The sequence below is a fragment of the Sturnira hondurensis genome, unplaced genomic scaffold, assembly GCF_014824575.4.
Source record: "Sturnira hondurensis isolate 20B ecotype Veracruz unplaced genomic scaffold, ASM1482457v3 Scaffold0021143, whole genome shotgun sequence".
NCBI lineage: Eukaryota > Metazoa > Chordata > Mammalia > Chiroptera > Phyllostomidae > Sturnira > Sturnira hondurensis.
Window position 1 is genome coordinate 24,371,221 of NW_028093774.1, and position 24,778 is coordinate 24,395,998.

Below are 24,778 nucleotides of genomic sequence, written 5' to 3' on the forward strand. Positions count from 1 at the left end.
CTCAACGTGCAATTGATATAAACATTTATTAATGAGATAATTTACATGCATTTTTAGTAGGTCTTTACAGTTACAGCACATCTCAAGTGAGAGAAACCGCATTTCAGGTTCTCAGAAGCCACACGGGGCCACTGGCCACTGCAGTGAACAGCACAGGTGCTCAGGGCAGGAGGGTCTGTGTCCGGGAGTCACGGGCTGAGTCAGGACCGGAGAACGTGAGGAGGGCTCGGAGCCACACCCAGGGCATGGAGCATCCAGTCCAACAGCAGACGTGGACAGAGAGCCCACTGAGCACGGAAGGTCCCTTCTCATTTTAAAAAGCACCACTATGTGCTTGTTCTCAAAACCTTTTCTTAATATATGAAGGTACAAGTTCTACTTCTAGCTAAATAGTGTGTTGGGAGAGAAGAGAGCCAGAAAAAACAAGGTGAAAACTAAGAAAAAAGGTGTTCAAGTGAGCACCTGTAGGGGTTGGCAGGGGGACAGGATATAAGACAAGGAAGATAATGACCATAAACGGTGCGTTAACTGGCCAGGAACTCTCTCTGTACATGCGCAGGTACTGTGTTTTCCTCATTTTACAAATAAGAACAGAGGGTCTCGGCTGAGTTGAGCAATTTGCCCCACCACACGTTTGTAAACGAGGAGGCTGGGTTCCATAGGCACACGGGCTCCTGAGCTGCAGGCTTGAGCCCCACGCTCACCTGGGCTGGCTGGGCAGGGCACGACTCCAGGTTCCGCTGAGGGGCTCACCCTTTATGGCTTTTGGAAAAAGCCAGCCATTGTGTATGTGAAAGGGAAAGTCATGCTACACACTGCGAACAGGCTAGTTCAACAGGGAGGTGATTCTCCTCAAGACAGTTGGAACTGAGCATGCCAGGCACAAGCAAACAGGAGTGGGGGAGGGGTGGATACAGTCCCATCCTATTAGTCAAAAGGTTTCTTTTGAGGCTCCTTTAAATCTCAGTAATAACGCATTTATCAGCCACCTACTACACACCAAGCAGTAGCCTAAGCACTTTCTATGCATAACTCATCATTAAAGCTTCACAAAAACCCAGTAAAAAACACACCAGACAGGTGAGCAAACTGAGAGGTGAAGAAACTTGCTTCCAGTTGCTCAGCAGGGGGCAGTACTTGTTCATGGTCACAGCAGCAGTGGGTCCGAACAAAGAATTTCTGAGCCCAGCTTCTCCTCCCATTCCCACACCCAGGAAAGGGAGCTACAGTGAGGGGAGCCCAGTGGCAGCGACAATCTGGGTACTGCCTGTGGACACTAGCCACTCTGGGCCTCAGTTTCAGTACATAAAGGCACTGGACCAGATGACCTCGGCGATCTCTCCTGACATTTGCAAATCTGTCTGAAGTGGGGCAGGTGTCTTGGCCGGCTGCACCATCGATAAGAGTCCTACAGCCACTGTGATTGAGCACAGGATGAGAGGCTGAAGGAGAACATCCTGCCTGTGCAGAAGCTGCTGCATCGGTCAGGGCAGGTGGGAGCGGGGAAACAGGCAAGAGGAGCTCCATTTTTTCTCCACAGGTAGCCAAGGGCTCTTCAGTCCACGGCTCTCCCTGGCTTTCTGCCTTCCTGGCGCCCACTCAAATAGTCGAAAGTGTAAAACCGGCCTCAGCGAGAGGGAAGAGACGATTTCTCATGCCATTTGCAACCTCCCTCTTCTCCACAACACCACTTCCCCGCAGTCGGACAGGAAGCCCATTGTCCAGCCAGGATCCCTTTTCTCATGAGAACTTCCCACATGTTGGGGGAGGGCCAGCCTTCCCCAGAGTGTGGCCCTGGGGCAGGAGTGGGAAAACAGAGTGAGAAACCGCCCTGGTTTAGGCTGCCTGCTGCAGCTTCCTCCGCCTCCATCACTTGCCTAAGACGGGCCCAGCCCAGGCCCCGCAACTCACAGGTGGGTCTGGCCTCAGAGCCCATCCATCTTATTTGAGGTCCCTCCACTTCACAGGAGGGGGGAATGCCAGTCAGTAGCTTCAGAGCCAATAAGAAGGAACATTTTCTTTATTGGACCCTGGCCCAAACAGGAAAACTCCTGTCACCTGGAAGCTGCAACCAAAGTCCTTAGTCATTCTGAAAGAAGAAATGCTGTTTCTCTCCACAATCTGGAAACCCTGACCTCAAAGCAGAGGCAGTCAGCTGGAACCACGCCCATCTGTCAAGCCTTACCTGTCCTATGCCAAGAAACCTAAGCCAGTCCAAAGAGAACGGCCAGAGAGAATTAAGTGCACAAGGTACCACTTACCTGCATGGGCTGAAAATGGGAGTGCCCAGGCGTGTTCTGCTCTGACAGTTACCCACAGTGTGGGCTTGGGTAGGTCTTCCCACCCCTCAGTTTCCTCATCTGCAAAATGGAGACACGAAAGGTGTCTCCCTCACAGGGTTGCTGTGCAGATCAATCATACTTGTGCAGGCGAAGTAGCTGATGTTCGGTCTGCAGCTTTATTATTCCTCTGTGTCCTCATAACATCTCCTTCACTCCTCTCTACAAACTATTGCCACATTGTCCCTGCAATTACTTTCTCATAGGTCAGCCCTTCCCCCACCCCTCTACAACCCCACCCACCCACCCCCACTGCAGGGCAAGCATTTGTTCTGCTCATTTCTGTATCTCTAGTTCATTGCACAGAATCTACAGAGAGTAGATGCTTAGTAGAAACTACTTATCTTGCAAAATTCTGCCCACATTTCAAGGCACTGTCTTGTTTCCAACAGTAAAGGGTCACGTAGTTTCTGATTTAAGTGTCAAGAACAGATAACAGCAAAGAGGCCCCCAGGATCAGGGCTGTGGGGTGGGGCGTGGGGGTTGGGGTCAGAGCATGGTCCTGGGTATCAGGCGGATGAATCTGGGTTTGACCAGGGGGCTGCCTGCACTCTTCCGAGCCTTACTCTTCAACAGCCCACACCCACCCCTATGAGGTATTTGCAAGGGCAGAGAAAACTGCCCCTGAAAATGTCTGCATCTTGCCTGGCACATACCAAGCACTGATAGCTTTTGTGGATTTATTTTCACACAGCAAACTAAACCCTTACCTCTAGTTTGTGGAACGGGGAAGGGCAAAGAAAAGAAAAAGGACTGTTTCAGAAATTTCTGGGTATCTGGAGAGGAAAGAGGCAGAGAAGAAAGCAAGATAAGCACTCCGGGAAATTGGGCTTTGCTCTCCCCTTGCTGCAGCTCAGTAATATGCCGGCCCCTTTCCTTACTTCCTTCCCAGCAGAACAGACTGACAAATGGCTTACTTCCACATGGCCTGTTACGCTCCCACCTCCGTGTGTTCTCACGGCCCAGGAACTCGGGGGAGCAGGCTTACAGCTGGGGCTGCACCCCTCCTAGGCCCTATACTATATAACTGCTAAAAGAAAAGTGGGCAGGGGGACCGCTTTCCTTCATCCGTCCACACTAGGCCTGGGTCATTCAATATCTAAAGCCACCCACCCAGTGCAGTGATCTAAAGAGCAGAGCACACAGCTGTCCCCCAGTCTCACTCCTAGGATGCTGGGGTGACGGCAGAGCTGGGGAGCCAGGCGGTTCCATGTGTATTAACAAACATCACTACGCCCGCCTTGAGAACACTAGTTAAAGGGTGAAGCGAAAACGAGTCATGCTTATTTACTTCCTTACCAGCTACTGCTGCTTTCTGGTTTCTCTTCCTTTACCCTATCATGGAACTAAGCTGTACTTGTATCTCCTTTTCCCCTTAGAATTCCCACATCCAAGAGGATGTAGGCTGGTCCTCTGAAGGAAGGTTCCAGGTATCTGCTTAAGGTACTGTTCAACCTCAGAAGGGGAACTGGTGAACACGTGATAATTTAGGAATTTGCCTTGGAGTTCAAAACAGGTTAGGACTCTTAGTCATTTTCAGCTCCTCAATCTAGTTTTAACTCTTAATGCCAAGTCCAGTGCCAAGAACACATAGTAGGACTCCAAGAAACAAAAATTTAAATTTAAAATAAATTTAAAGATGTCTAATATTCAACAGGGTAAAATTGAGGAAGACAGGTAACATATTACCAGGCACTACACTGAGCACTTTCTATATTTCTTATTTTTATTTTTTAAGATTTCATTTATTTCTTTTTAGAGAGAGGAGGAGAAAGGGAAAGAGACAGAGAGATAAACATCAATTGAGAGAGAAACACTGACCAGTTGCCTCCTCCATGTGCCCCAGCCGGAGCCTGAACCCACAACCCAGGCATGTGCCCTGACCAGGAATAGAACTGGCAATCTTTCCTTCAGCAGAAACGACACCCAACCAACTGAGCCACGTAAGTCAAGGCTATACTGAGCACTTTAAAGCTGCCATCCTATTTACTTTTCCTGCCCTGTGAGGAAGGTGCTATAATTTGCTCAGATGAAGAAACAGAGGCTTTGAAAAATTTAGTAATGGCCTGAGGTTACAGGGCTACTAAGTACTGAGAGTCTAAATTCAAACTCTGGCTTGTCCTTCTATTAGAGTTTGCAGAGCAGAGCACACAGAGAAAAAGCCCCTTCTGATTACAGATGCCACTGAAAAAATCTAGCCCAAGAGCTACAGAAGTGTAACATGGGGTGAGGTATATCTGGACAAAAGCTACAATGATCCTGTGTGGAGAAGAATGTGGACTGGTGAGTTGACTTGAGCCCGGAGGATTTGGCTCATATCTCAAATAGGGCCACGTTTTTCTAGAGAATTTGGGTGGAGGGAGGAAGGCAAGACAGACAGTTTCCTTCTGAGCACTACAAACAATGGAGCTATTTAAGCATCATAAATACCAAAGCTGCAAGTGAGAAAGGTACAGGAGCGTTTTCAGCAAAGAACACATGTCTTCCAAGAGGGTTATGTGAGAGGAAGGTTGCCACTGAACACAGAGGGGCATGAGACCTAGTCTTCTGCAAAGGGCTGCCTTTCTGCCAGCCAGCGGCCCGGCATACACAGGGTCACCGGGGTATCTTGGCTGAAGCCTAAAATAAACAGCCTCTGCCACGTACCACCAGAGAGTAACTGAGGCAGCACCTCGCTTCTGCCAGGTGCTCAGCAGGCCACGGCTACACACCTGGGTCTGCAGGGCTGCGGAGAGTAACAGGAAGTAATCGGTCAACTCCAGTTAGGAACAGTGGCAGAAGTCTGCTGGGGATGGCCCAAAACCAGCAACACACCATAGTGGTTTGAAAAACACTTGCCAGTCACTGAGGGGTAAAGGTCTAAGTGGGATTTCCTGAAGACAGAGATGTGACTGGCTCTCCATGTGACCGAGCAGGTGTGGCGACCAGACCTCCAGGCTGAGGCATGCCATGAATGTGAGCCCCGTGCCTTCTATGCGGGCTTGTACAAGAGCTGACCCGTGAGAAAGGGACCAGGTAATATAAAAGGGAAGAGTAAAGGTGGGGGTTTTGAGAGGAGAGGGGTGGAATGAGGCTGCCAGGGCTAAGGGTCTTGCCTTTACAACCTCTCACCCCAGCCAGGATGAGGAACACTGACGAGTGAGCATGGGTATGCGGAGTCGAAAGTTACAAAGGTCACTGATCTGGACATTCCTCCTCCTCTATCATGGGGCAGGGGGAGTCCCTCTTCCCAGCACCCATCTCAAACCACCCCTCCCCGTCCAGCCACCACAGGAAAAGCAGCTTGTCATGCCTTCTTGGTTTCCTCTGAAGCTCCGAGAGGGGAACTTACCACCCTGCGCTGCCATCAGTTGATCTAGCGCAGAGAGGAGTCTACACTACCCAGTATTTTCTTTTGTTTCTGTTTTTTAGACTTCTCTACTTCCAAGCATTTGGTTTTCCCTAAAGATCTGGACCACACGGGGTAAGGATGGTCAGCCGAGGGGCTGCGCACCGCCAAGTACACATGGCAGATCCCTTTCCTGCTCTCATACAGCGAGAAAACCTTCTTCCCTCCAGTGCATTGCTCCCACATAGTTTTCTGAGACAGCCTTACTGAAGCTTCTCTAAAGAACTTGAAAAACTACAGGAATCCAAATAACCCTGCTGTGAGGTCCAAGGCAGGGCGCCTGGCTCCCCAGGTGCTTTCCCACGTGGCTGGGGCTTGCTGGCCTTTGAGCTTAGCCTGTGTCTTTATCAGTCTGGCTCTAGTGTATTGTTGTTACTCCCTGGTCATACACAGAGCAACCTCAAGGCAGGCATGTTAGTAAAGCTCGACCCTTGATCTGGACAGAGGCAGGGGTGGAGTCTCAACCTGCTTTACTTGTCACACTGGGGCCCATGGCTTCCCTTCTTCTCTCTTCATCTTTGGACTCCTGACTCTGGTGAACCACCTGCGACCTGTCAGAGATTCCTGGTAAGTGGCCTGTTGCAAGCTTACCCATTCCTATATCAGCAGAAAAGTATGTCCAATGTCACGTGGGTGAACAGAAAACACCTTTTAATCTTTTGTCTTTTGAAGAGTGGGTTTCATAACTTTCACCCCAAAGAGGGTAGAAAACATGTGCATGTGTTGATTCTTTCTCTCAGGTTCATTGTCCTCATAGGACCTTTTTGATTGACGTTAACAAGTGTCTACCGAGCACCCAGCAATGCACTAATGTGTCGGACTTAACAGCGAAGTAGGGGTGTGACATGTAAAGGACAGGGACTCCAGGGTTGTGCCTGTGATACAGTAGAGTGGGAAGAACATGCACGGAGGAGATGAGGGGAGGAATGATGGCGGAGAAGAAGGAAGAGGTGGCATGTGTATGGAAACCAGCAAACGGCTCCAGGTTTGGCCGGAGAGCTCCAGAAACCCCCAAAATCGGGCTGACACCAGAACAAGGAGGGCCCTGGACACAAATCCAAAGAATGAAAACCTTGGGCTCTTCTCCCATAAAACGAGACTTTAAGGACCTTTCCAGTCCTAAAATGCAAAGTCATATATTGCTAACAATAAAATGAAAGTCTGTCCTATAGTACTAATCCAGCCAAAGAAACCAAACATATAAATCTGCCTGCCTACTCTTAAAACTATTTTTCAGTGGAGCTGGGTATGCTGGGGCGGTGTAATGGGCAGAGGGGAAAACTGTGAGTTTTCATCGTGTTTCTAAAGTTTGCCTGGGCGAGGGGGTCCAAGAAAGAACAGGACAGACCGGAGGAGAGGAGAGCAACACAAAGATATCTTGTGGTCAGTTTCTTTTCCCAGGGTTCCCTCCCAGGGCAGCAGATGGCCTATCCTGGGAGGACTGGATCTCAAAAAGCAGCTGCTCCCAGGTCCTGACTCGAACAGCTGGGGTCACAGGACCACTCCGCCACGCTGAATGCCAGAAATCAATGGGCTCCATTGTGCCCGCGTGCATGAGTTCTCGTGTCCAGGCTCCTGCCCGATGCCTGCTTGGAACAGAGGGGCTGGGAAAAATAACACTACCCACTTTGAAAGACTGCACTTGCAAACTAATGGAAGATACAGCATTACAAAGTCCTATTTTATTTAAATTACCTTGATTTTGCTGGGAAACTATTGAGATGCTAATTATTTGAGAGATAAAAGACTTTGCCCTTTATCTCTCAAAGGGTGTGCGGGGCAGTGGTGTGAAGCGTTCTGGGCCAAGGGTCAGATCACAACCAGTGGAAAATCACTAACTGCCTCTGGTCGTAGTCTTCCTCCTGCCCAAACAATGGAGTCCGGCTCCACCATACCAACCAAAGAGCAAGTTGGATGTTTCATGTACTAGAAAAGAGGATAAAAATCCATAAAATGATATGTATGTACACAGAGGAGTATAAGTGTATGATTACATAATTAGGCACATTAAAGTATTTATACTGCTGAGACTAAAAGCCCCCACTCAAAGGCATTCCACCAAAGTTGAAAGGGGAAAAAGAAAACAGAAAATAAAGCATCTAATTGCAATCTCTCACAAAGCCAGACATCCCCAGCTGGTGCCACAGCTGAATTCTCTTAATTAACATGTTGTAATGGCAAGTATGAAAGACACTGTATGCTTATCAACTCCATGCCTTGGCCAGCCAGGCATGGGGGAAGCCTGCAACACTGCTCTAATTAAAAAGTCTTTTTCTCTATTATAATGGTACCCTGGCGTGGGGATGCTGGGTTTTTTGTTTGTTTTGTCCTTAGCAACTTAGTTGCTTAAAGCACACACACACAAGAAACTCTGTGCCCAGGAAGCTAGGGACTGAGACTGAAGAATGTGAAAAGTTTACAGTCTAGGAGCTAGGTTATTTGTTGTTGGTTGTTTCTCTCTTACCCCACCAAAATGTGGGGCTTTACCAGACAGAGAAGGCTAACAATGTTTGACAGCTAAAATCATAACTTAAATGTATCTAAACAGAAAAAAAGGTGACAGAAATCACCATGTAAGTGAGTACAGTGCAGGGGGAAGGCATGAAGACACCAAGAGCGTGGGTCAACATGGACTGTGTGCACAGGCTCTCGGTTTTGGTCAGGCCTTGCACACTTACAAAGAGGGTTTTGTTTTTGCACAACTCTAAGTCACACTAGAACCCAGTTATAGGTAGTGCCCCCATTTCCCTGAAAAGGTCTCCCAAAGTTAAACAATAGGTTTATATAAGAAAGTCAGAAAGCCAAACAAGATTGTACAATGCCTAATTATACTCTGCCTTTTAGATACAGTCTTGGACAACATAATTTGAGCATTTTATACATTATTCTTTAACTCGTTTTTTCATCTTCACAACTGAGCAAGGCTCCTGACTTACAGTCAGCGAGCATTCCACTGGCACTAATGACTCCCCACTTCTGACGTGCTCACTGAATTTCAGAATCTTTTCCTCAGTTGTATCAACTTTAGAAAACCTACCCTTCTTGCAGCTACCATCAGCAATGCCACTCTTCTGTGTTCAGCTCATCCTTACGAAATAAAGGTCCACAAACTCAGCTTACTGCTCCCACATCCACGGCCCCACAGACAGAACAGGCAATGCTGCTTAGGGTGGGACGCAGTCTGGCAGGAAGCCACACCTCACGGCTGCTCAAAAGGTTTTCTCAGCTGCTGTGCTGAAGTCCAAGTCCAGAGTACAGGTTGTTCCTAAGACAAATGTTTAAAAGCCAACCACTCAGCACTGCTTCAGAACCACCTTGCAAACTATCAAGTTTGGATTTCTTGCCTCCTCACTCCCCTAATCCCAAAGGCCCAGAATCATTTTGGTGAGCCTAGAAAAAATATGTTTAAGTAGGCCTGCATACAAATGAAGAACGTATCCAGAACCAATGGCCCCTGGCACGTAGCAACAAACACACACCTGCACTTAACAAAGAAGCCAGACACACCTGCATTTTAACAAAGAAGCCAGGACTGCATCCAGGGCTCAGAGGTTTGCACTGCACTGAGGGAAGTCACACTAGTCAGCACCTGCCATAGGCCTGTTACTCAGTCTGACAGCTCATCCTGGGTTTTCCCAGCCTCTGTGTCTTGTTGATGGAAAAGGCCTGTCACACATGCAATCAGGAATTCTTAGGGTCCTTGCAGATGCCTCCAGCCAGACCTTACAGCAGAATAATGTTAGTAAAACAATCACTCCTTCCCCAACTGGGAGCAACTCGGCCTGTGGGAAACAATCAGTGTGCCTGACAGACTGTGTAAGTGGGTAACGTGCTCTAGAGCTAGTTCCTTTGCACTATTTGCAGCCTCTCTGCAAAACTAAATGAAACCATACACCCCAAATGACACAGAAGTTGCAGAGCAACTAATCCTGGACTCTGGGCCTGCTGCTTTCTCCCCTCACCAATCCCCTCAATCTCCCCAGCTAGCCTCATCTCTCAGAGAGACAGAGAACAACAAAAGTAAAGACCACTGGGCCTTCCGCAAATGCGGCTGGGCCACTGAAACCCAGGCCTTCTTTACGGAACCACCCTGTTACTCAACTGCAACAAAATGATTACTCAGAACGGTTGTGGCAGTTTATCTACCAGCCATCCAGAACCGAGTACCAGGGCCCTCGGAGCTTTCAAAAGGGAAAGAGAGCACTGGTTTTTAAAGGCAATGACATGAGGCACACGCTGAAGACTCCAAGTTCCAAGCTCAGTGTTCCTCCCTAGCACCATTCGTGCACAAGGGCCTGAACCCCTCCCTCAGTGGAGGGAGCTACCGCTGGCAGTGAAGCCTCTGCCTGGCTCACACCCTGGCCTGGCAACAGGCTGCGATGATCCCCAAAGAGGAACTGCTCGCAACAGGCCTGCAGACACTGTTTGTGCCGGCCACGCTGCGGGTCTGTGCCAGGGAGCTGGGGGTGGGTCAGCCGAGTCGCGGCCCGGCCCAGGCACAGCAACTGGTACTGAAACTGTGGTTAATGTTCCAATTGAAGAACCTGGGCAGTACCTCCCGTGACAGTTGTTTCCCTCTCTCTCCTTCTCCTGGAAATTAGCAGATACTATGGTCAACATAACAAGTTGGTGCTTGTTTGTCTCCACTGACAAGCTCAGCAAAAATTCATTTTCCCAATTTTCATTTTTCACTAAGAGCAACTACCAGAGAGACACACTCCATTAAGAAAAGCACTTTCTGACTGGTCCTCTTTGATTTTACTAATAACCCAAAGTTACCCAAATTCCTTATTTAAAATCGTTAAGCAGGTACAGGGCACCCAGGAAGGTGGCAGTACTCAGCACTGGCAGGGGTTCTGGAAACAGCATCTTTCGCTGCTGATTAGGCATAAGGTGACTGGTGTCACCTGGGCCTAAGCAATAGCCCCTGGCCAACCACACTCTAAAATGGCCAGCTGGAGGCCTGGAACCTGCTGCCCATCATGCCTGGGCCCACCAGGCCCACCGTGAGATGTCGCCTCCACACTGACAAGGGCCGGACCGAAGCTTTACTGAGGGTGGCACCCGACAGCTAGTCTCCTCAGCCAGCAACAACCTTATGGCCTGAGTTGCTGCACCCGGCCAGGGGGAGCTGCTGAGGGCCACAGGCCACATGTGCCACGGGACCATGCTCACGTCAGACAGGAAAAGCCTTCCACCAGACCACTCCTCCACCCAGCGCCTAACACCACAACTTCCCTCCAAGAACCGTGGATGAAGTGGGGCTCCCTCCTACTGCCTACCTAGAGGCCACTCCAAGTTGCTTTGGCAGGCGAATATTCCCCCAAATGCGTTGTTCCCTCCTGATGCTCTCTTGTCAGAATATTTAAAAAGCTGCCGGTGTCTTTCTACAAGTCTTAAAATGTGTCTGCTGGATGTGCAAGGCTCTCCATCACTGGCTTCCTCCACTTCCCCAACATCGAGTCCCACTAGGCTCCCCCCACCAGCCTCACACACCCATGATCAGGCCTCGGATCAGCCTCCTGGCTCTTCTCAACTCCTTCTCCCCTTTCTTCAAAATCCTCCAGTTTCTCCTCTGTCAATGCAAATCCTACCCTTAGTGCAAGGCCTAATGGCCTGATCTTAGTGTTCTCTTCTATAAAAATCTCATTCCTCTGAACTGAAGCAGCCATAGCTACACAATCAAGCACACAGGTATGTATCTGTCCACTACTGGCACGTGTGCGTTGGTCCTGCCTCTCCAGGGAACCCTGAGCACCTCCAAAGGGCAGAGAAGCCACCTGCATCAGCCTGGGCACAGTTAAGGCACTGGACAAATATCGGATGGAAACTGTGTCTTACAACATGGACTCGCTAGATGCTGAAAAAGGCCCCAGCTTTTGCATCCCATGGAGGCTCCTCTCCCGGCCTTCCGCTCTCGGACCCAGTCCTGGCAAACTCTGGGGCTTCTGCCTGCAGACAGCCAGCATTCCTGCTTACATCAAAGCAGCAGACAAAGGATTTCACAACACCTCCACACCCCTCGGCTCTCAAAGCTCCTCAAGGGCACCCTGTTTAAACAAGACATACAGTATATTTTCGGGAAATGATGAAACAATTTCCCATAAGAGGCAAGAAAAAAATTCCCCAAGTGCAAAAAGGCTTCTTGGAAAACCAATAAAACAGTTTCCCTGCCAGGACCGAAAGAAAAGATTTGACATCCAGGCTCTTCATTCTTGGCAAAGGAGCCTGTAGTGCAAGGCACGGGAGAGACGAGAGGTGCCGGGTGAAAAGAGAAGGCAAAGGCTTATGAGCAGGTGGAGAACTGGCCTGGTTTTCAGAGGAGGAGGCCCAACCTAATGCTCCATTCCATACTGCCCAAGGTGCTGGCAGGAGCTCCCCCACCTTCTCGTTCCCTCACACGCCCCTTAAACAACAGATGACCCGAAAAAGTTGGGTGCAAATGCAATCCTTTTATACACACAGGAACACTTGCTACTTAAAAACCGCAGTGACTCCTTTGGTTCACGGTAAACTCCTTTTACACTAACACTTTTTTAAAAATTGGGAGGGTCAATTTTGTCTTTCATACATTTGGTTTAAAGATGGTTTTCTTCTAAGGGCCTGGGTTTCAGGGGAGGGGGCGTGGGCAAACTAGGGTAGATCGCTTTTGCTTTATCTGTGATGTTTATCTAACTACTACTCATGTTCCACTTTTAAAAAACTACTACTAATCAAACATTACAACATTAGCAGCACTCTTCGAGAAAGAACAAAGAAAAGGATCACTCACAAAGGAAAGCTCTCAGGTTCGTGTTGGTATGAAGACCTAGCATAAACTAGTAACGGCATTCGTGGAGTGTTCAGACCTCACTTCTTTGGCAGCAGCCCGAGATTCCTCCTGAACCTGAGAATTCACAACCACCTGACCTACCTGCATGGACTAGAAGGCAGTGTGGAGCAGATCAAATCCCGCCTTTGCCCTCATCAGCAACCTGAGCCCAGGAGTAACTCTTCCCCTTTTGTTGTCGGATTTTTCCCTCCTACCGAGTGACCATTCTCAAGAACTAATGAAAGGGCCATAAACAAGCTGCGAACAAAGCCAACTTTTTCAGACGCAATCCTGATGTGAAGGCGGTTCCTGCGATCTGAGGGGCTCTGGCCTGCTTCCCCCTGCAGAGACTTCCCCTTCCCGGTTCCCCGCTGCAGCCTTCACTGCAGGCCATCTGTCTTTCGAGCAGAAGGAGCCCCTTTCCTCTGCACCCGTCTGCATGTGAACTTCTGCTATAAAGCTCGTTCAGAAAATAAAAGTGAATCTACCTAATTTTCATCTCTAACATATTTCAAGGGTTCATGAAATCTTTTTTTTTTTTAGGCTGCTGAAGGGGCGGCAAGAGGCTGGGTTGTGGCTAACTGGGAAAAGCAGCACCATCCAGAACTCTTACCCCGAGCAGGGTCTGCCTGCTGGCAGCACTAGCTCACACATGCAAGTCATGAAACAGTTTTTAAGTATGCCAATCAGTTCAAAATAAATGTCAATGTACTATCTTTCCAAGTGAGCATTAACTGCACCGGTGGTCAGGGAAGTGAGGACTAGGTGCTTCCATCCATCTGTGCAGTGCATTCCCTCCCTGCAGGCTAGACTTGAAGACAATCCATCAGATGTCTACATCAGCTCCTCAACCACAAAAAAGAAATCCCCTTCTCTTTCAGCTACTAAAAGAATGGGGCTGCAGAATGACAGGGACCGATCCTATAAATAGAATTTATGCAGAAGGAACTTGGGAAGGGAGGGAGATGCAGCAGCTGTCCCCTAACAAAGCCACAAGTGACACAAAGACTAATGAAAATTAACTCTGAGTTTTCATTTTACGTGGAAAGGCTGAGTCCCTAGGGAGACCAGGACAAAAAAGGAACCATCCTCTCAGCATCCACACTTACTGAGTTTTGTGAGGTCTGAGAGGCAAACAGGCTCCCCTCCAAAAGATAAATGGAAAACATTTGAGATGGAGGGAACAGCACAAGTAAGTGAGGCACTGAGGCACATTCCATGATTCATGACGAGAATGATAAAATTCCTGGTCAAGTTCCAGGACAGAGCACAGAAGAGGGAAGCGGTGGGAGAGTAAGCTGAAAGCACAGATGAGGATTATGTTGCTGAAGAGAATGGGCCCTAATATAAACCCTACAGAGAGAGAGAGCCCTGAGCTTGTTTCTTTTAAAGAGAGAAGTATGGTGCTTAGTGTCTGAGATTCTGAGTTACTATGACAGCAGGGTGGAAGACAGAATTAAGTGGAGGGAGGTGGGTAAGACACTGGAGACAAACCAAAGGGCCTGGTGAGGGATGTGAGGCCTTGGCATCAGTGGTATTAGTTTTTGCCTGGGGGGCCACCACTTATACCCCTGCCTGGAGTGAACCTGCCGGCTGCCTGCCCACCCACTGCCACCACTTACCACAACAGGGAAAAAGAACTCTGGTGCTTTCACGCTAACAGACACTCAAGTGTCCAGTGGAAGACGGGGCTTTGGGAAGGGGATGTGCTTCCAGAATCCCCGTCACTGGTGAGTTCTGGCCCTCTAGACAGCAAGCTGCAAGGAACTAATGAACTCAAGATCCAAATGAGAGTGTACACCATTTCAAGGAGAGGCTGCTGTATTCTGCAAAATGCTAGAAGACTCTCCTGAACCAAAGGCATGTGTTACCTGGAGAAGGTAACAGAAATCCCTGCCTAGCCCTCTCCCATCCTCTCACACATCCTTTCTCTCCTCAAGAAATTTCTACTATAAGAATAGATATGAAAATGCTCTATTCAGGCCATATAAATATTTTTGAGAAGGTATAAAAGTTTTAAAATTATTCCTAGTGGCCAAAGGGCCTGGGAAATGGCAGACGCCACCCACAAAAATACATCCCAAAACCTCTCAAAGAAAATGTAAGAGCCTTTATGAAATTTGGAAAGGAGTTCTTAAGTCAAATAAAACACATTCCAGAGGAAAAAATATTAATAAAACTGACTCTGTAACGCAGCAATGGTCCCCAAACTCTTTGTTCACACAGGTCCCTTCACACAGCTGAAAATGACTGAGGGCCTCCAAAGAGTTGCCTGGGTATTACATCTACCAATATATGCTGTAGTTGAAAATAAAACTAAAAAAATTTTTACTTGTGAATTCATTTTAAAAATAAGAACAATAGCTCCAGCTGGTGTGGCTCAGTGGACTGAGTGTTGGCCTGCAAACCAAAGGGTCACTGGTTCGATTCCCAGTAAGGGCACATGCCTGGGATGCAGGCCAGGTCCACAGGAAAGGGTGTGTGAGAGGCAACTGCACATCACTGTTTCTCTCCCTCTCTTTCTCTCTCCCTGCCCCTCTCTCTAAGAACAATAAATATCAGAGTGAACATGTCGACACGTGCCATGCAGCCTCTGGAAACACCCCCTACGCATCTGTAAAAGAACGAGCACAGAAAGGCAGACAGCACCTTGGTAATAATACGAAAACAGTTTCAACCGTGTCAATCTCCTGAGAGGATCAGGCCCTAGAGAACCACTGCCATACAGAGAGTTAAAATGATCTAGAAACTGGGAGAAGATAATCAAGGAAATACAAAATTAAAGCCACATGGGGATTGCATTTTATGTCTATCAAAGGTGTAAACATTGTAACAAGACCAGCTGTTGCAGAGCATGTGGAGAACTTAGAAATTTCTTGTAAGTCACTGGTGGTGTGAACCAATAAGCCAGTTTGGAGCGCTCTTGGGCAACATGCAGAGTTGAACTTGGGCAATTCCAATAATCCAACGACTCCACTGCTAGATGCATATGTCAGAGGAATCTTGTGTACATGCTTGGGACACATGTACAAGTACTGGAGTTCCTCACAGTACCACCCCCAACAGTGAAAAACTGAAGTCACCTACACATCCATCAGCGACAGAAGAGCCACAGATTTTCTGGTATGTTAACACAACGGAACGCTACACTGCAGGTAACACAAACCTGTCGACATGGCTAACCTCAAAAACAGTGTTGCGTGAACAAAAGGAGGCTGTGGAAGATCACACACATTTTACAACATATAAAACAACACTCTGCCCTGCTTAGGAGTTCATGTTTAGGAATACAAAACCTGTGCATGTAAATGCATGTGTGCATGCAAAAACACGGAAGCATGGCTGGAAGAATACACATCAACTAAGGACACTGGTTGGAAAAGACCTGTCGCGAATGCGCCACGACATTAAATCTAAGTGGCAAATACCTACATATGATATTAATCATACATTTTAATGTGTGAAAATTTTCTTTGAAAAACTGAAAATAGGGTAATAGATTTAAAGTGGCCACCTTAACACACAAAAAAATGAATCTAATGAACAAAATCAACTGACAAACAAAACAGAAACAGAGGCATGGGTGCATGGAACAGACTGACAGCTGTCAGAGGGGCGGGGGACGGGGGGCTGGATGAAAGGAGGTGGAGGGATTAGTAAAAGAACACACATGCAAAACTCGTGGACACAGACACCAGTGTGGGATGGCCAGAGGGAAGGGGGATGGGGAGAGACAGGCAAAGCAGGGGAAATGGGGACATCTGTATTAGTGTCAACAATAAAAAGAAAGGGGAAGAAATGGGCAGAGGACCTGAAGAGACATTTCTCCCAAGAGGACAGATACACAGATGGCCAACAGACATATGAAAAGATTCAGCATCACTAATCATTGGGGAAATGCAAATGAAAACCACAATGACATAACACCTCACACCTGTCAGAGTGTTTTTCATCAATAAATCAACAAGTAAGCTGGCAAGAATGTGAAGGAAAGGGAATGAACCTTTGAACACTCAATGAACCTTTGTACACTCAGACTCAATTCCCAAACGTTGGTAGGATTGAAAATTAGTTTAGCCACTATAGAAAACGGCATGGAGATACCTCAAAAAATTAAAAATAGAGCTGTCATATAATCCAGCAATCCCACTTGAAGGTATTTATCTGAAGAAAGCAAAAACAAAATACTAATTTGAAAAGATATGTGCACCTCTACATCCACTGCAACGTTCCTAGTCATAGTGAAGATATGGAAGCAACCTAGATACCCATCAACAGATGAAATGCTAAAGAAGATGTGATACACACACACATTATTCAGCAATAATTAAGAATGCATTTTGCCATTTGCAACAGCATGGATGAACCTAGAGGGTATTATGCTAAGTGAACTAAATCAGACAAAAACAAACACCATATGATCTCATATGTGGAGTCTAAAAAAAAACAAAATAAATGAACAAACAAAACAAAATAGAAACAGACCCATAGATACAGAGAACAAACTGATGGTTGCCAAAGAGGAGGGGTGAGGGAATGGGGAAGAATAAAAATAATGTGTAGATATAAAGATAAAATAAGTAAACTTGTTGAGAATTCAAAAATAAAGTGGCTATTAGCTGGAGCATTACTGCACATGTAAGCGTTAAATCTTTCCACTATATCAGTATTTTATAACAACCCAGACCTAACACATGTCATTTCTTAACAAGGTATTTGGTAACTTTTCTAATCTTCACAACCACTCTGGGTCCCATTTGGTCTCAAAATACAGACAGAAACCGTACTTTTCACCGAGACTGCCAAATGCTAGGGATGTACCTTTTCCAGGGCTCTCAGCGTATACGATCCTGAATCCTAGACCCGGTTCCACCCACCCACTGACTGACCCCGGATCCCTCCTTTGAAAGCTAAACTACCAAACAATATCTGAAAAAAACAACAACACTGAACAGTCAGAGGAAGGTGCAGTAACTCTGAGTACGGACTTTGTTTTACAGGTGCTCAGCCTCGACGCTCCACCACCTGCTCTCAAGTCCAGGTAGCAGCCAGAACGACCCAGGTGCTGTCCGAGTCAACTAACCTTGCATTACTTAATACCCACTCCTCCCATTCCTCCTCAGTTTATCCTAAACACTTAGTCCTCAGGAGTGGGACTTCTATGATGCCAAAACCCAGGCTCCTGATCCCTAATGCTCCCCGAGATGTGGACAGTACCAGTCCCTTAGGACGGTACAGTGTTTCTCAAGTGCAGGCCACTCCCACCACCTGCCACAGAACTATGGCGGCATCAGCTTCTGCCTCTAGAAGGGAACGAATGAAACCTACGTGCCTGGTTTCTTTTCACGGGGGAGAAGTGAAGGGCTGGGAGGCTGTTACATATTATTTAATAACCTTTTTAAAGAATGTAGATGGCCGGGCTGCACCCCAGACCGTATGAATAATTCTTTGTGGGCATGGGGTGTGGATATCTAATTTTAAAAGCACAGTCGAGCTGGAAAAGCATCGTCCCAGAGGAAGCACCTGATGCAGGAACCAAACCTAACTACCTTCTCCGCACCCAGAGTCTCAGGCCGCCAGATGCCAACCTAACTCCCCGCCCCAGCTCTCCTGTGGTTTGGATCCTGCCTTCCCACCAGGCCCAGTGTAAGTCTCAGCTCTTCTGGAAGCCTTCCTGGGTGATGTCAGGTTAATTCTCTTCTTTCTAACAGCACTCAGTCCCTGAACCACTCAAGTGGAACAAAGATGTACTCCGTCCTATCTGTTCCCCAATCAGACTGTGAGGCCCTCAGTTCCTGGCAGACAGCCCAGTGTACATGGAATAGGTTTTTAACACTTAAGTGGTTGAAATAATGCTAAAGAACATGGCGTGGGGAAGTTAGTATTAAATACACACACGCATAATGTAAGTACAAAAAATATTTGTATTTGCAATAGGAGGACTGGGGTTCAAATCCCAGCTTGATACTTTAATGGCTATGATAAGTTCACTGTGAAGACACCAATGTGAAAACATACAAGAAAGTGTTTTACATCTTGTCAACTGCTGGTAGTGGTAAGCTGTTATAGCTATTGCTACCTATCATTTCTCTGATCTCAGAGATGGTTCATATTACTTATCCCTCTTTAGAGCCAAGAAAGGGAAAGTACAGAAATAGGCATTGCAACCATAAAAACACAGAGAAAGCAAGCCTCAGAGACGGCCATTCCCAAGGTCTGTGGGTAGCCACCACCCTGCTGGAAGCTCATCTCCTTAGGCCACTGTGCTCCCACAGGGCAGGGAGGAGGTGCCAGGGAAACACTCAGTAACTAGAACAGTGCCTGGCACACCCCAGGAGCTGTACAAACAATGTTGTGTGCTGAGAAACTTGCGTGTACTGCCGGGGACAAGCGAGCATTCATGGGGATCGTTTCCATCTGTGCACCAAGAACTAAGCAAGCAGAGTTTTATAGGGTCAAGGTGAGTAAGACTGAGGCCCCCAAATGAGTGGGAACTTCAGCACAGCAACAGTCTTAGCTTCTGGGAGTACTGTCAGAGGCAGTCATTAAAATCCTCTTCAAACCTCTCTCCTAGTAAATGGAAAGGTGAAGTGCAGTGAGCACCCAGCTGCCTCAGATTAAAGCAGGGCAGTGGGGTAAAATGAAAAACAGAATCAAGACTTCCCATTACTGCTTACCAGGAGGGTGTTCCGAAGGGAGGAAATTAATGGACTCATCAAAAGGCTGGTGATTTCACTTAAAATAAATTAAATCGATCCGATCTTTCACCGTTTCAACAAAGACCTGAGGTTACTTAGTGCTTGAGCTGCCTGAAAGCTGGCTGCCCAGACAGGATCATCGGCCAAGGCTGGGAACCTTCCCTGTGCTCCTTCAGACAGAGGCTGAGCCACAGTTCTGGGGCAGGGCGTGCTGGTGTCCTTCCGCCTGCCAAGACCCACAGCAGGAAATAAAAGCTGAAAACAGATCAAATTCGATCTTAAGAGGAGCAAACTCCCCCAGGAGGGTGCAAATGTTCTGTGAGTCACAGCCTAGATAAAGTGCACCAGGGAGAGAAAAGGAAACAGTGTGAGTGGGATCTTTTGTGATCTCCACAGGCACACCCTAACCCTTAATACCCTCGACACACAAGCGTGGAAGGCCAGCTCTGCCGGAGTGCAGAGGAGGTGGAGTGAATACAGTGAAAGAAAGGAGAGGGAGGCAGGATTCAAGGCAGAGGAGCTGGAGGGGAGAAAGGCAAAGCAGGACAATCAAGCCAAGGTGAGAAGAAAAGGTGAGAAGAAGAGGTGAGGAACTAAGGAAAGGAGAAGAGGCACATGGATACAACTTCTATCCCATCCGCCCAGCAAATATTGACACAGGCCTGCCACAGCACAGTGCCAAGCTGCAAAAAATGCTACTGACAATCCCCAGCACCCTGGGCACTAGCACTGATTAGCCAGCCTGCTAAACCTTCCGGTCCGATGAGAAGACCTGGAGTACAGGGATCAGGACCCAAGGAAAATGCCAAGTCATTCCTCTCTGGACACAGGCTTTAAGGAAGCAGCAAAACTGCAGAGGCCAGAGACTCTCTAAAAAGCAAAGTAACTCAATTCCCAAGCTTTTCTCTAGTTTCACTTCCAGTAACCCATCTCTGAATGGGATTCTGATTCAGTAGAGCTTATTGGCAGAAGTTCTCGCACACATAAGAAATAAAAACTCAAGTAATAAGCAAGCAATGCTCCTGACCCTGGGGGAGGAAGCAGTCAGAGGAATCCAGGGTAGCCCAGCTCAAAGGGACATGCACAGCTAGTCCAACCCTCCCTTCAGCCTTGAGCAAAGTGAGGGGCCTGCAGTTACTGCTCCTCAGAGGTGGTACTGGGGCTGATGCCCAGGACCCCAGCTCAAGGCCCCCCTCTTCATACCATGACCCAAAGCTGTGGGGAGAGTTCCTAAAATGCAGACTTTCAGAACTCACTGCTGTATAAGAGGGCAGAATAAGAAGTGGAGGGAGGAGATAGATGCCCAGCAAGGGATGACCCAGCGAGGGAGACTCACCAGTCTGCCTCCTGTCTGGAGCGTAACTGGCAAGGACAAGAACCAGCCCAGAGAAGGTAAGAAAGAGACCTGCCAGCACCCTCCTTAACCATTTAACCTTTTCCCACTTTTCACATTAGCCTGGTCCACCTGTATCGTCCTACTTCTGAACCACCCCTCTCTCCAGTGGATTTAAAGCCATTCCATTTCTCTGTCTCCCTCCTATCAAAACTTGCTCTGAAAAGGGTAAGATGGGCTTGCCCCCCCCAAAGTTCCCAAACTAGCAGTTCCCAAAGCAGGGTCTCCAGATCACCCTCTGCAGAATGCAAGTTCTCAGTCCTTATCCCAGACCTGCTGAATCAGAAACTCTGAAGGTGGTGCCCAGCAATCTGGGCCCTTCGGGGGATTCTGATGCACAAATGTGAGACCCAATGGAACACACAACCTAGAAGGTTCAGCCTGTTGTTCTCTCACATGTATGGGGTATTAACTGGCACACCTGAATGACCTCTGAAATTTCAAGCCTAGGAGCCCACATAGCTGCCACGAGAGGAAGGAGTGTCCCAACTCAGCACATCTTTCTCCTGCTTCTAGGGTTCAAGACCTCGTGCAAGAATGCACACAAACTAACTTTTAAGCCTTGACCAGAGGCAGGAAAGCATGGGCTAGGGGAGAAAGGTCCTGATGCGACTCACCTGATACTGTGAAGAAAGCAGAACCTCTCTTCACCAGGCCTTAGAAGGAACAAAGGTGGGCCAACAGGCCTAGGCCTCCCCGTGACTGGAGGATTGACATGGGGCCAACCTTCCCAGATGCCATCCTGCTCAAGGTAGGACACAGTGCTTCTTCTGCAGAAAGACTGTCCTGGGCCAGACAGGCCCTCAGGGGGGGCTCCTGAACCCACCTTCATGGGGCTTTACCACGGGGGGGTGCACAATAGAGCAAGCACCTTCTCTGGGTCTTCCTAGCTTCTCTGCGCACATCGGAGTGGCAGGTAGGTTTCTACAGGTGTGTACCAGGAAGCTGGCACTGGGGCAGAGAATCTGGCACCACAGGTACCACCAACCGCAACCTAAACAGACCAGAATTAAGAACCCTGCCAGCTCCCTTTCTGCTTCCCTGTTCTTTGCCCCAAACCTGCTCTGTTAGCCCTCTGCTTCTCCAGTTTACACCAGGTCCTCATTCCCAAGAAGGACCCTGTGGCTTCTCGGTGGAAAACAAATGTCAGATTTCTAGGTCTTTCAAAATTCTATGACACCCTCGTCTGAGAAGACCAGTTGTCGGTAAGATAACATAATTTTAATAATCCTCCCTCTCCTTTCTCTATTCCCAGAAATGAGGCATTATCATATTCAGAGTTCCAAGCTTTGGATTTAGACTCCACAGATTTGGGCTTCAGAATCAGGATTTGGAGCTCTGTTGGACACTTCAGTTTGATCCCGCCCAGGGACGGATGAAGGATTAAGCAGTTAGTGTTAACTCAGGGTTTTAAGCAATTCAGAAAAGAGGTGCCCACTAAAAAAATAGAGCATTATAATAATCCCTTCCATTGAAATAGGCTTTTATTGTTGACCCAGCAATTTTACATACAATACCTCACTTGATCCTATTAGTCACAATCTTACTTTTCCCTGCGAGGCCAGGGTCTGCCACTGCTGGCAGCAGAGTTTCTGAGTGCCAGGGGCAGGAGCTGCAAGGCCTCTAAACTGCCTGCCAACAAGGTGCGGAGAACAACAGCATGGAGAATGGGTTCCTCTGCTGAAAGCCACTCTAAAGAAACCTGAGACACTTCTCTGCTGGAAGTCACAACAGTTCTTTGCACCCCTGAACACGTCAAATCACAGACAGTCCTCACCCCACTGTCTCCAGTTACCTTGGCCTGATCCAAAGAGAAGGGCACTGGACCACGTCTGCACGCCCAGATGCCGGCTGCTCCTCCACTCCCCCTCCTTCCCAGGCAGTTCGGAACCTCCCACAGCCTCTGGCCGCCCTCTAGAATTTGTGACTCCATCTGAGACCCACTTGGGACCCCGTGCAGTGCATCAGACTGGCTGAAATGAGGAGTTCTTCTCGGACACGTCTGGCCCGGGCCTGCTGGGCTGAGGCGGAGGATGAGGGACCTTCCCCAGGGCCCCCTCCACAGCCTCAGGCAGGCTGGAAGGGCAGCCTCACTGACCAATTACTTCCTGTTTCCTGGGCACACAGGAGCCCGACTGCCCGAGTCGGGCTTCTTCTTAAGCCGAGTCTTCTCCACAACTTGTACCAAAATCGACACCCTCCTCCAGCCCTCTATTTCCGTGTTTAGACTCATTCAGCCCTTAATCCATTCACTGGTGTTTGTTTTTTCTTTAACCCTGTGATCTGTAGGACACCCCAGCACACAGCACAGGGAGCCTGTCCCTTCTCTTCCTCCTCCTCTTCTTCCTTCTTCTTCCTCCCTCCCCCGTGACTCTGTCAACTCAAACAGACATCTGCCTCCACCATCAGCACCTCACCCTCTCGATGCTTCCCTCAAATTGTGCTCTGGGTGCTCCAAATCTTTGAAATCTTAGGCTAAAGCTACATTTTATTTATTTTTCTCTTTTGAAACCCCAGTGTCTCAACTTCAAAGAAGGGGAATGTCAAGATGAGCAGGACAGACACTATAGAACCCCCCACTCTCCTCCCCCCCACTGCCCCAACGTGCTGGCCTGGCCATACCCGCCACCAGTAAGTTGCCACACAGTAACAATGGTGATACCACCACAACCCTATATGCTAATAAGCAGGGTTGTTACCTCAGTCTCACACACATAAAAGCCAAGGGACATCACCTCTGAGAAAGGCACTGAAAACCACACAACATGTTAGTGGCAGAACCAGGATCCTAACCAGCCTGTCTGGCCCGAGAGGCTATACCCCTACCCTTACTATGCCGTCCCATCTCCCCTACTCCTGAGCCCCTCCCTGCCCTCAGGTCTCGATGCATGCTTCTCTCCCTCAGAGGAGTCTTCCATGACCTTCCCAATCTGAGTCAGGCACCCCTCCTCTGTGTGCATTCTAGTACAAGGCAATGCCTTCCCTGATTACGGCACGTCTCACACAGAACTGCAGCTGTTACAGACTCGGCCCTCGGCAGGCGTCAACAAGTAACTGTGAGTAAACCGGGGCACTAAACCAACAGCCCCGTATTCCTCCTGGTGCAGAGTGCTGGTCCTGGCTCCGCTGCCCTCCTCTCATAGGCTGACCATGAGGACCACACTACACGGGATAACTTCTTTCGAGATCCAGGCTGGTACCTTGTCCCCAAAAGCCCTCCAGGGCATTATGTGCCTCTTGCTGTCCTACCTGCCCCCTGTGGCAGCACATACTGGCTAAAAGAGTTAGTGCCATTCACGAAAACACCAAACCCAGTCTGTCCCATTGTAACCCTCAGTGGTCATCGGGACAAGCCTGTGGGGTGTGTGTATCACGATCTCCGGAACAAAGGCTTCAAGTCCCCCAAAGCCGCAATCCCCAGAAGCCTCAGGTTCCCCAAAGCTGTCCAATCCCTTCAAATTAAAGATAGTCAGGACTCTGGGAAGCAGAATCCTGTTCATCAGAAACCTCTCTAACATCCTCCCAAAACAAAGACCTGAGACCAGGAGCTCCTGCTAATTCCATCCAAAAAATAGACACAGCCCTGTCTCAGCTGGTTGAAGCGTCACCCCATATGCCAAAGGTTGTGGGTTTGATCCCAGGTCAGGGCACCCGTGGGAGGCCACAGACCGATGTTTCTCCCCCTGTCCTCCGCCACCCCCTCTCTCTAAATTCAATGGACATATCCTCAGGTGAGGATTTTTAAAAATTGTTTTTAAACACACACACACACAAAGCCTACTCTCCTTCCTCCAGACCCTGCTGATTCTAGGGGTACAGGGATGGATGGTGTCTCACAGAGGATGGGACTTTGAACTGGACTTGAAAGGATGAAGAGAAGTTTGGGCAGGAGGGGAGAAGCCAGGAGTCCAGCCACAGGAAGAACAAGGTAACAAACACAGGTTGGAGGATGCTTATGTCCAGGAAAAAGGGAAAAAGGAGTCCCCTTAGCCTCGACTTTAGGGACTCAGCTAGAGGGAACTGTGGGTGAGAAAGGGAGGCCACCCCATCCAAGCTGCCCTTCCCCAGGCCCTCTCCAAGGGTGAGGTATGTTTTAGAGCCAGCATGGCTTTCACAGGCACTCATCCACATGCCCTTTACTTCCCATGG

At 48.4% G+C, this 24,778-nt stretch overlaps 1 protein-coding gene and 1 long non-coding RNA gene across 4 annotated transcripts in view; one reads left to right on the plus strand and one right to left on the minus strand.

Annotated features, from left to right (window-relative positions):
• The window catches only part of SUSD6 (sushi domain containing 6), a 91,028-nt gene that overhangs the window by 14,023 nt on the left and 52,227 nt on the right, over window positions 1-24,778 (minus strand). For 2 of the 3 annotated variants that reach the window (XM_037031582.1, XM_037031583.1), the window contains exon 3: window positions 3,050-3,115. The exons of the other annotated variant lie outside the window; for it this stretch is intronic. In XM_037031582.1, the coding sequence (XP_036887477.1) occupies window positions 3,050-3,115 (66 nt within the window). The remainder of the gene's footprint in view (window positions 1-3,049; window positions 3,116-24,778) is intronic. 3 annotated transcript variants of the gene reach the window in all.
• On the plus strand, window positions 21,159-23,711 carry LOC118976857 (uncharacterized). The gene is made up of 2 exons (XR_005064358.1): window positions 21,159-21,380; window positions 22,190-23,711. It is a non-coding gene; the product is annotated as an uncharacterized LOC118976857 (long non-coding RNA).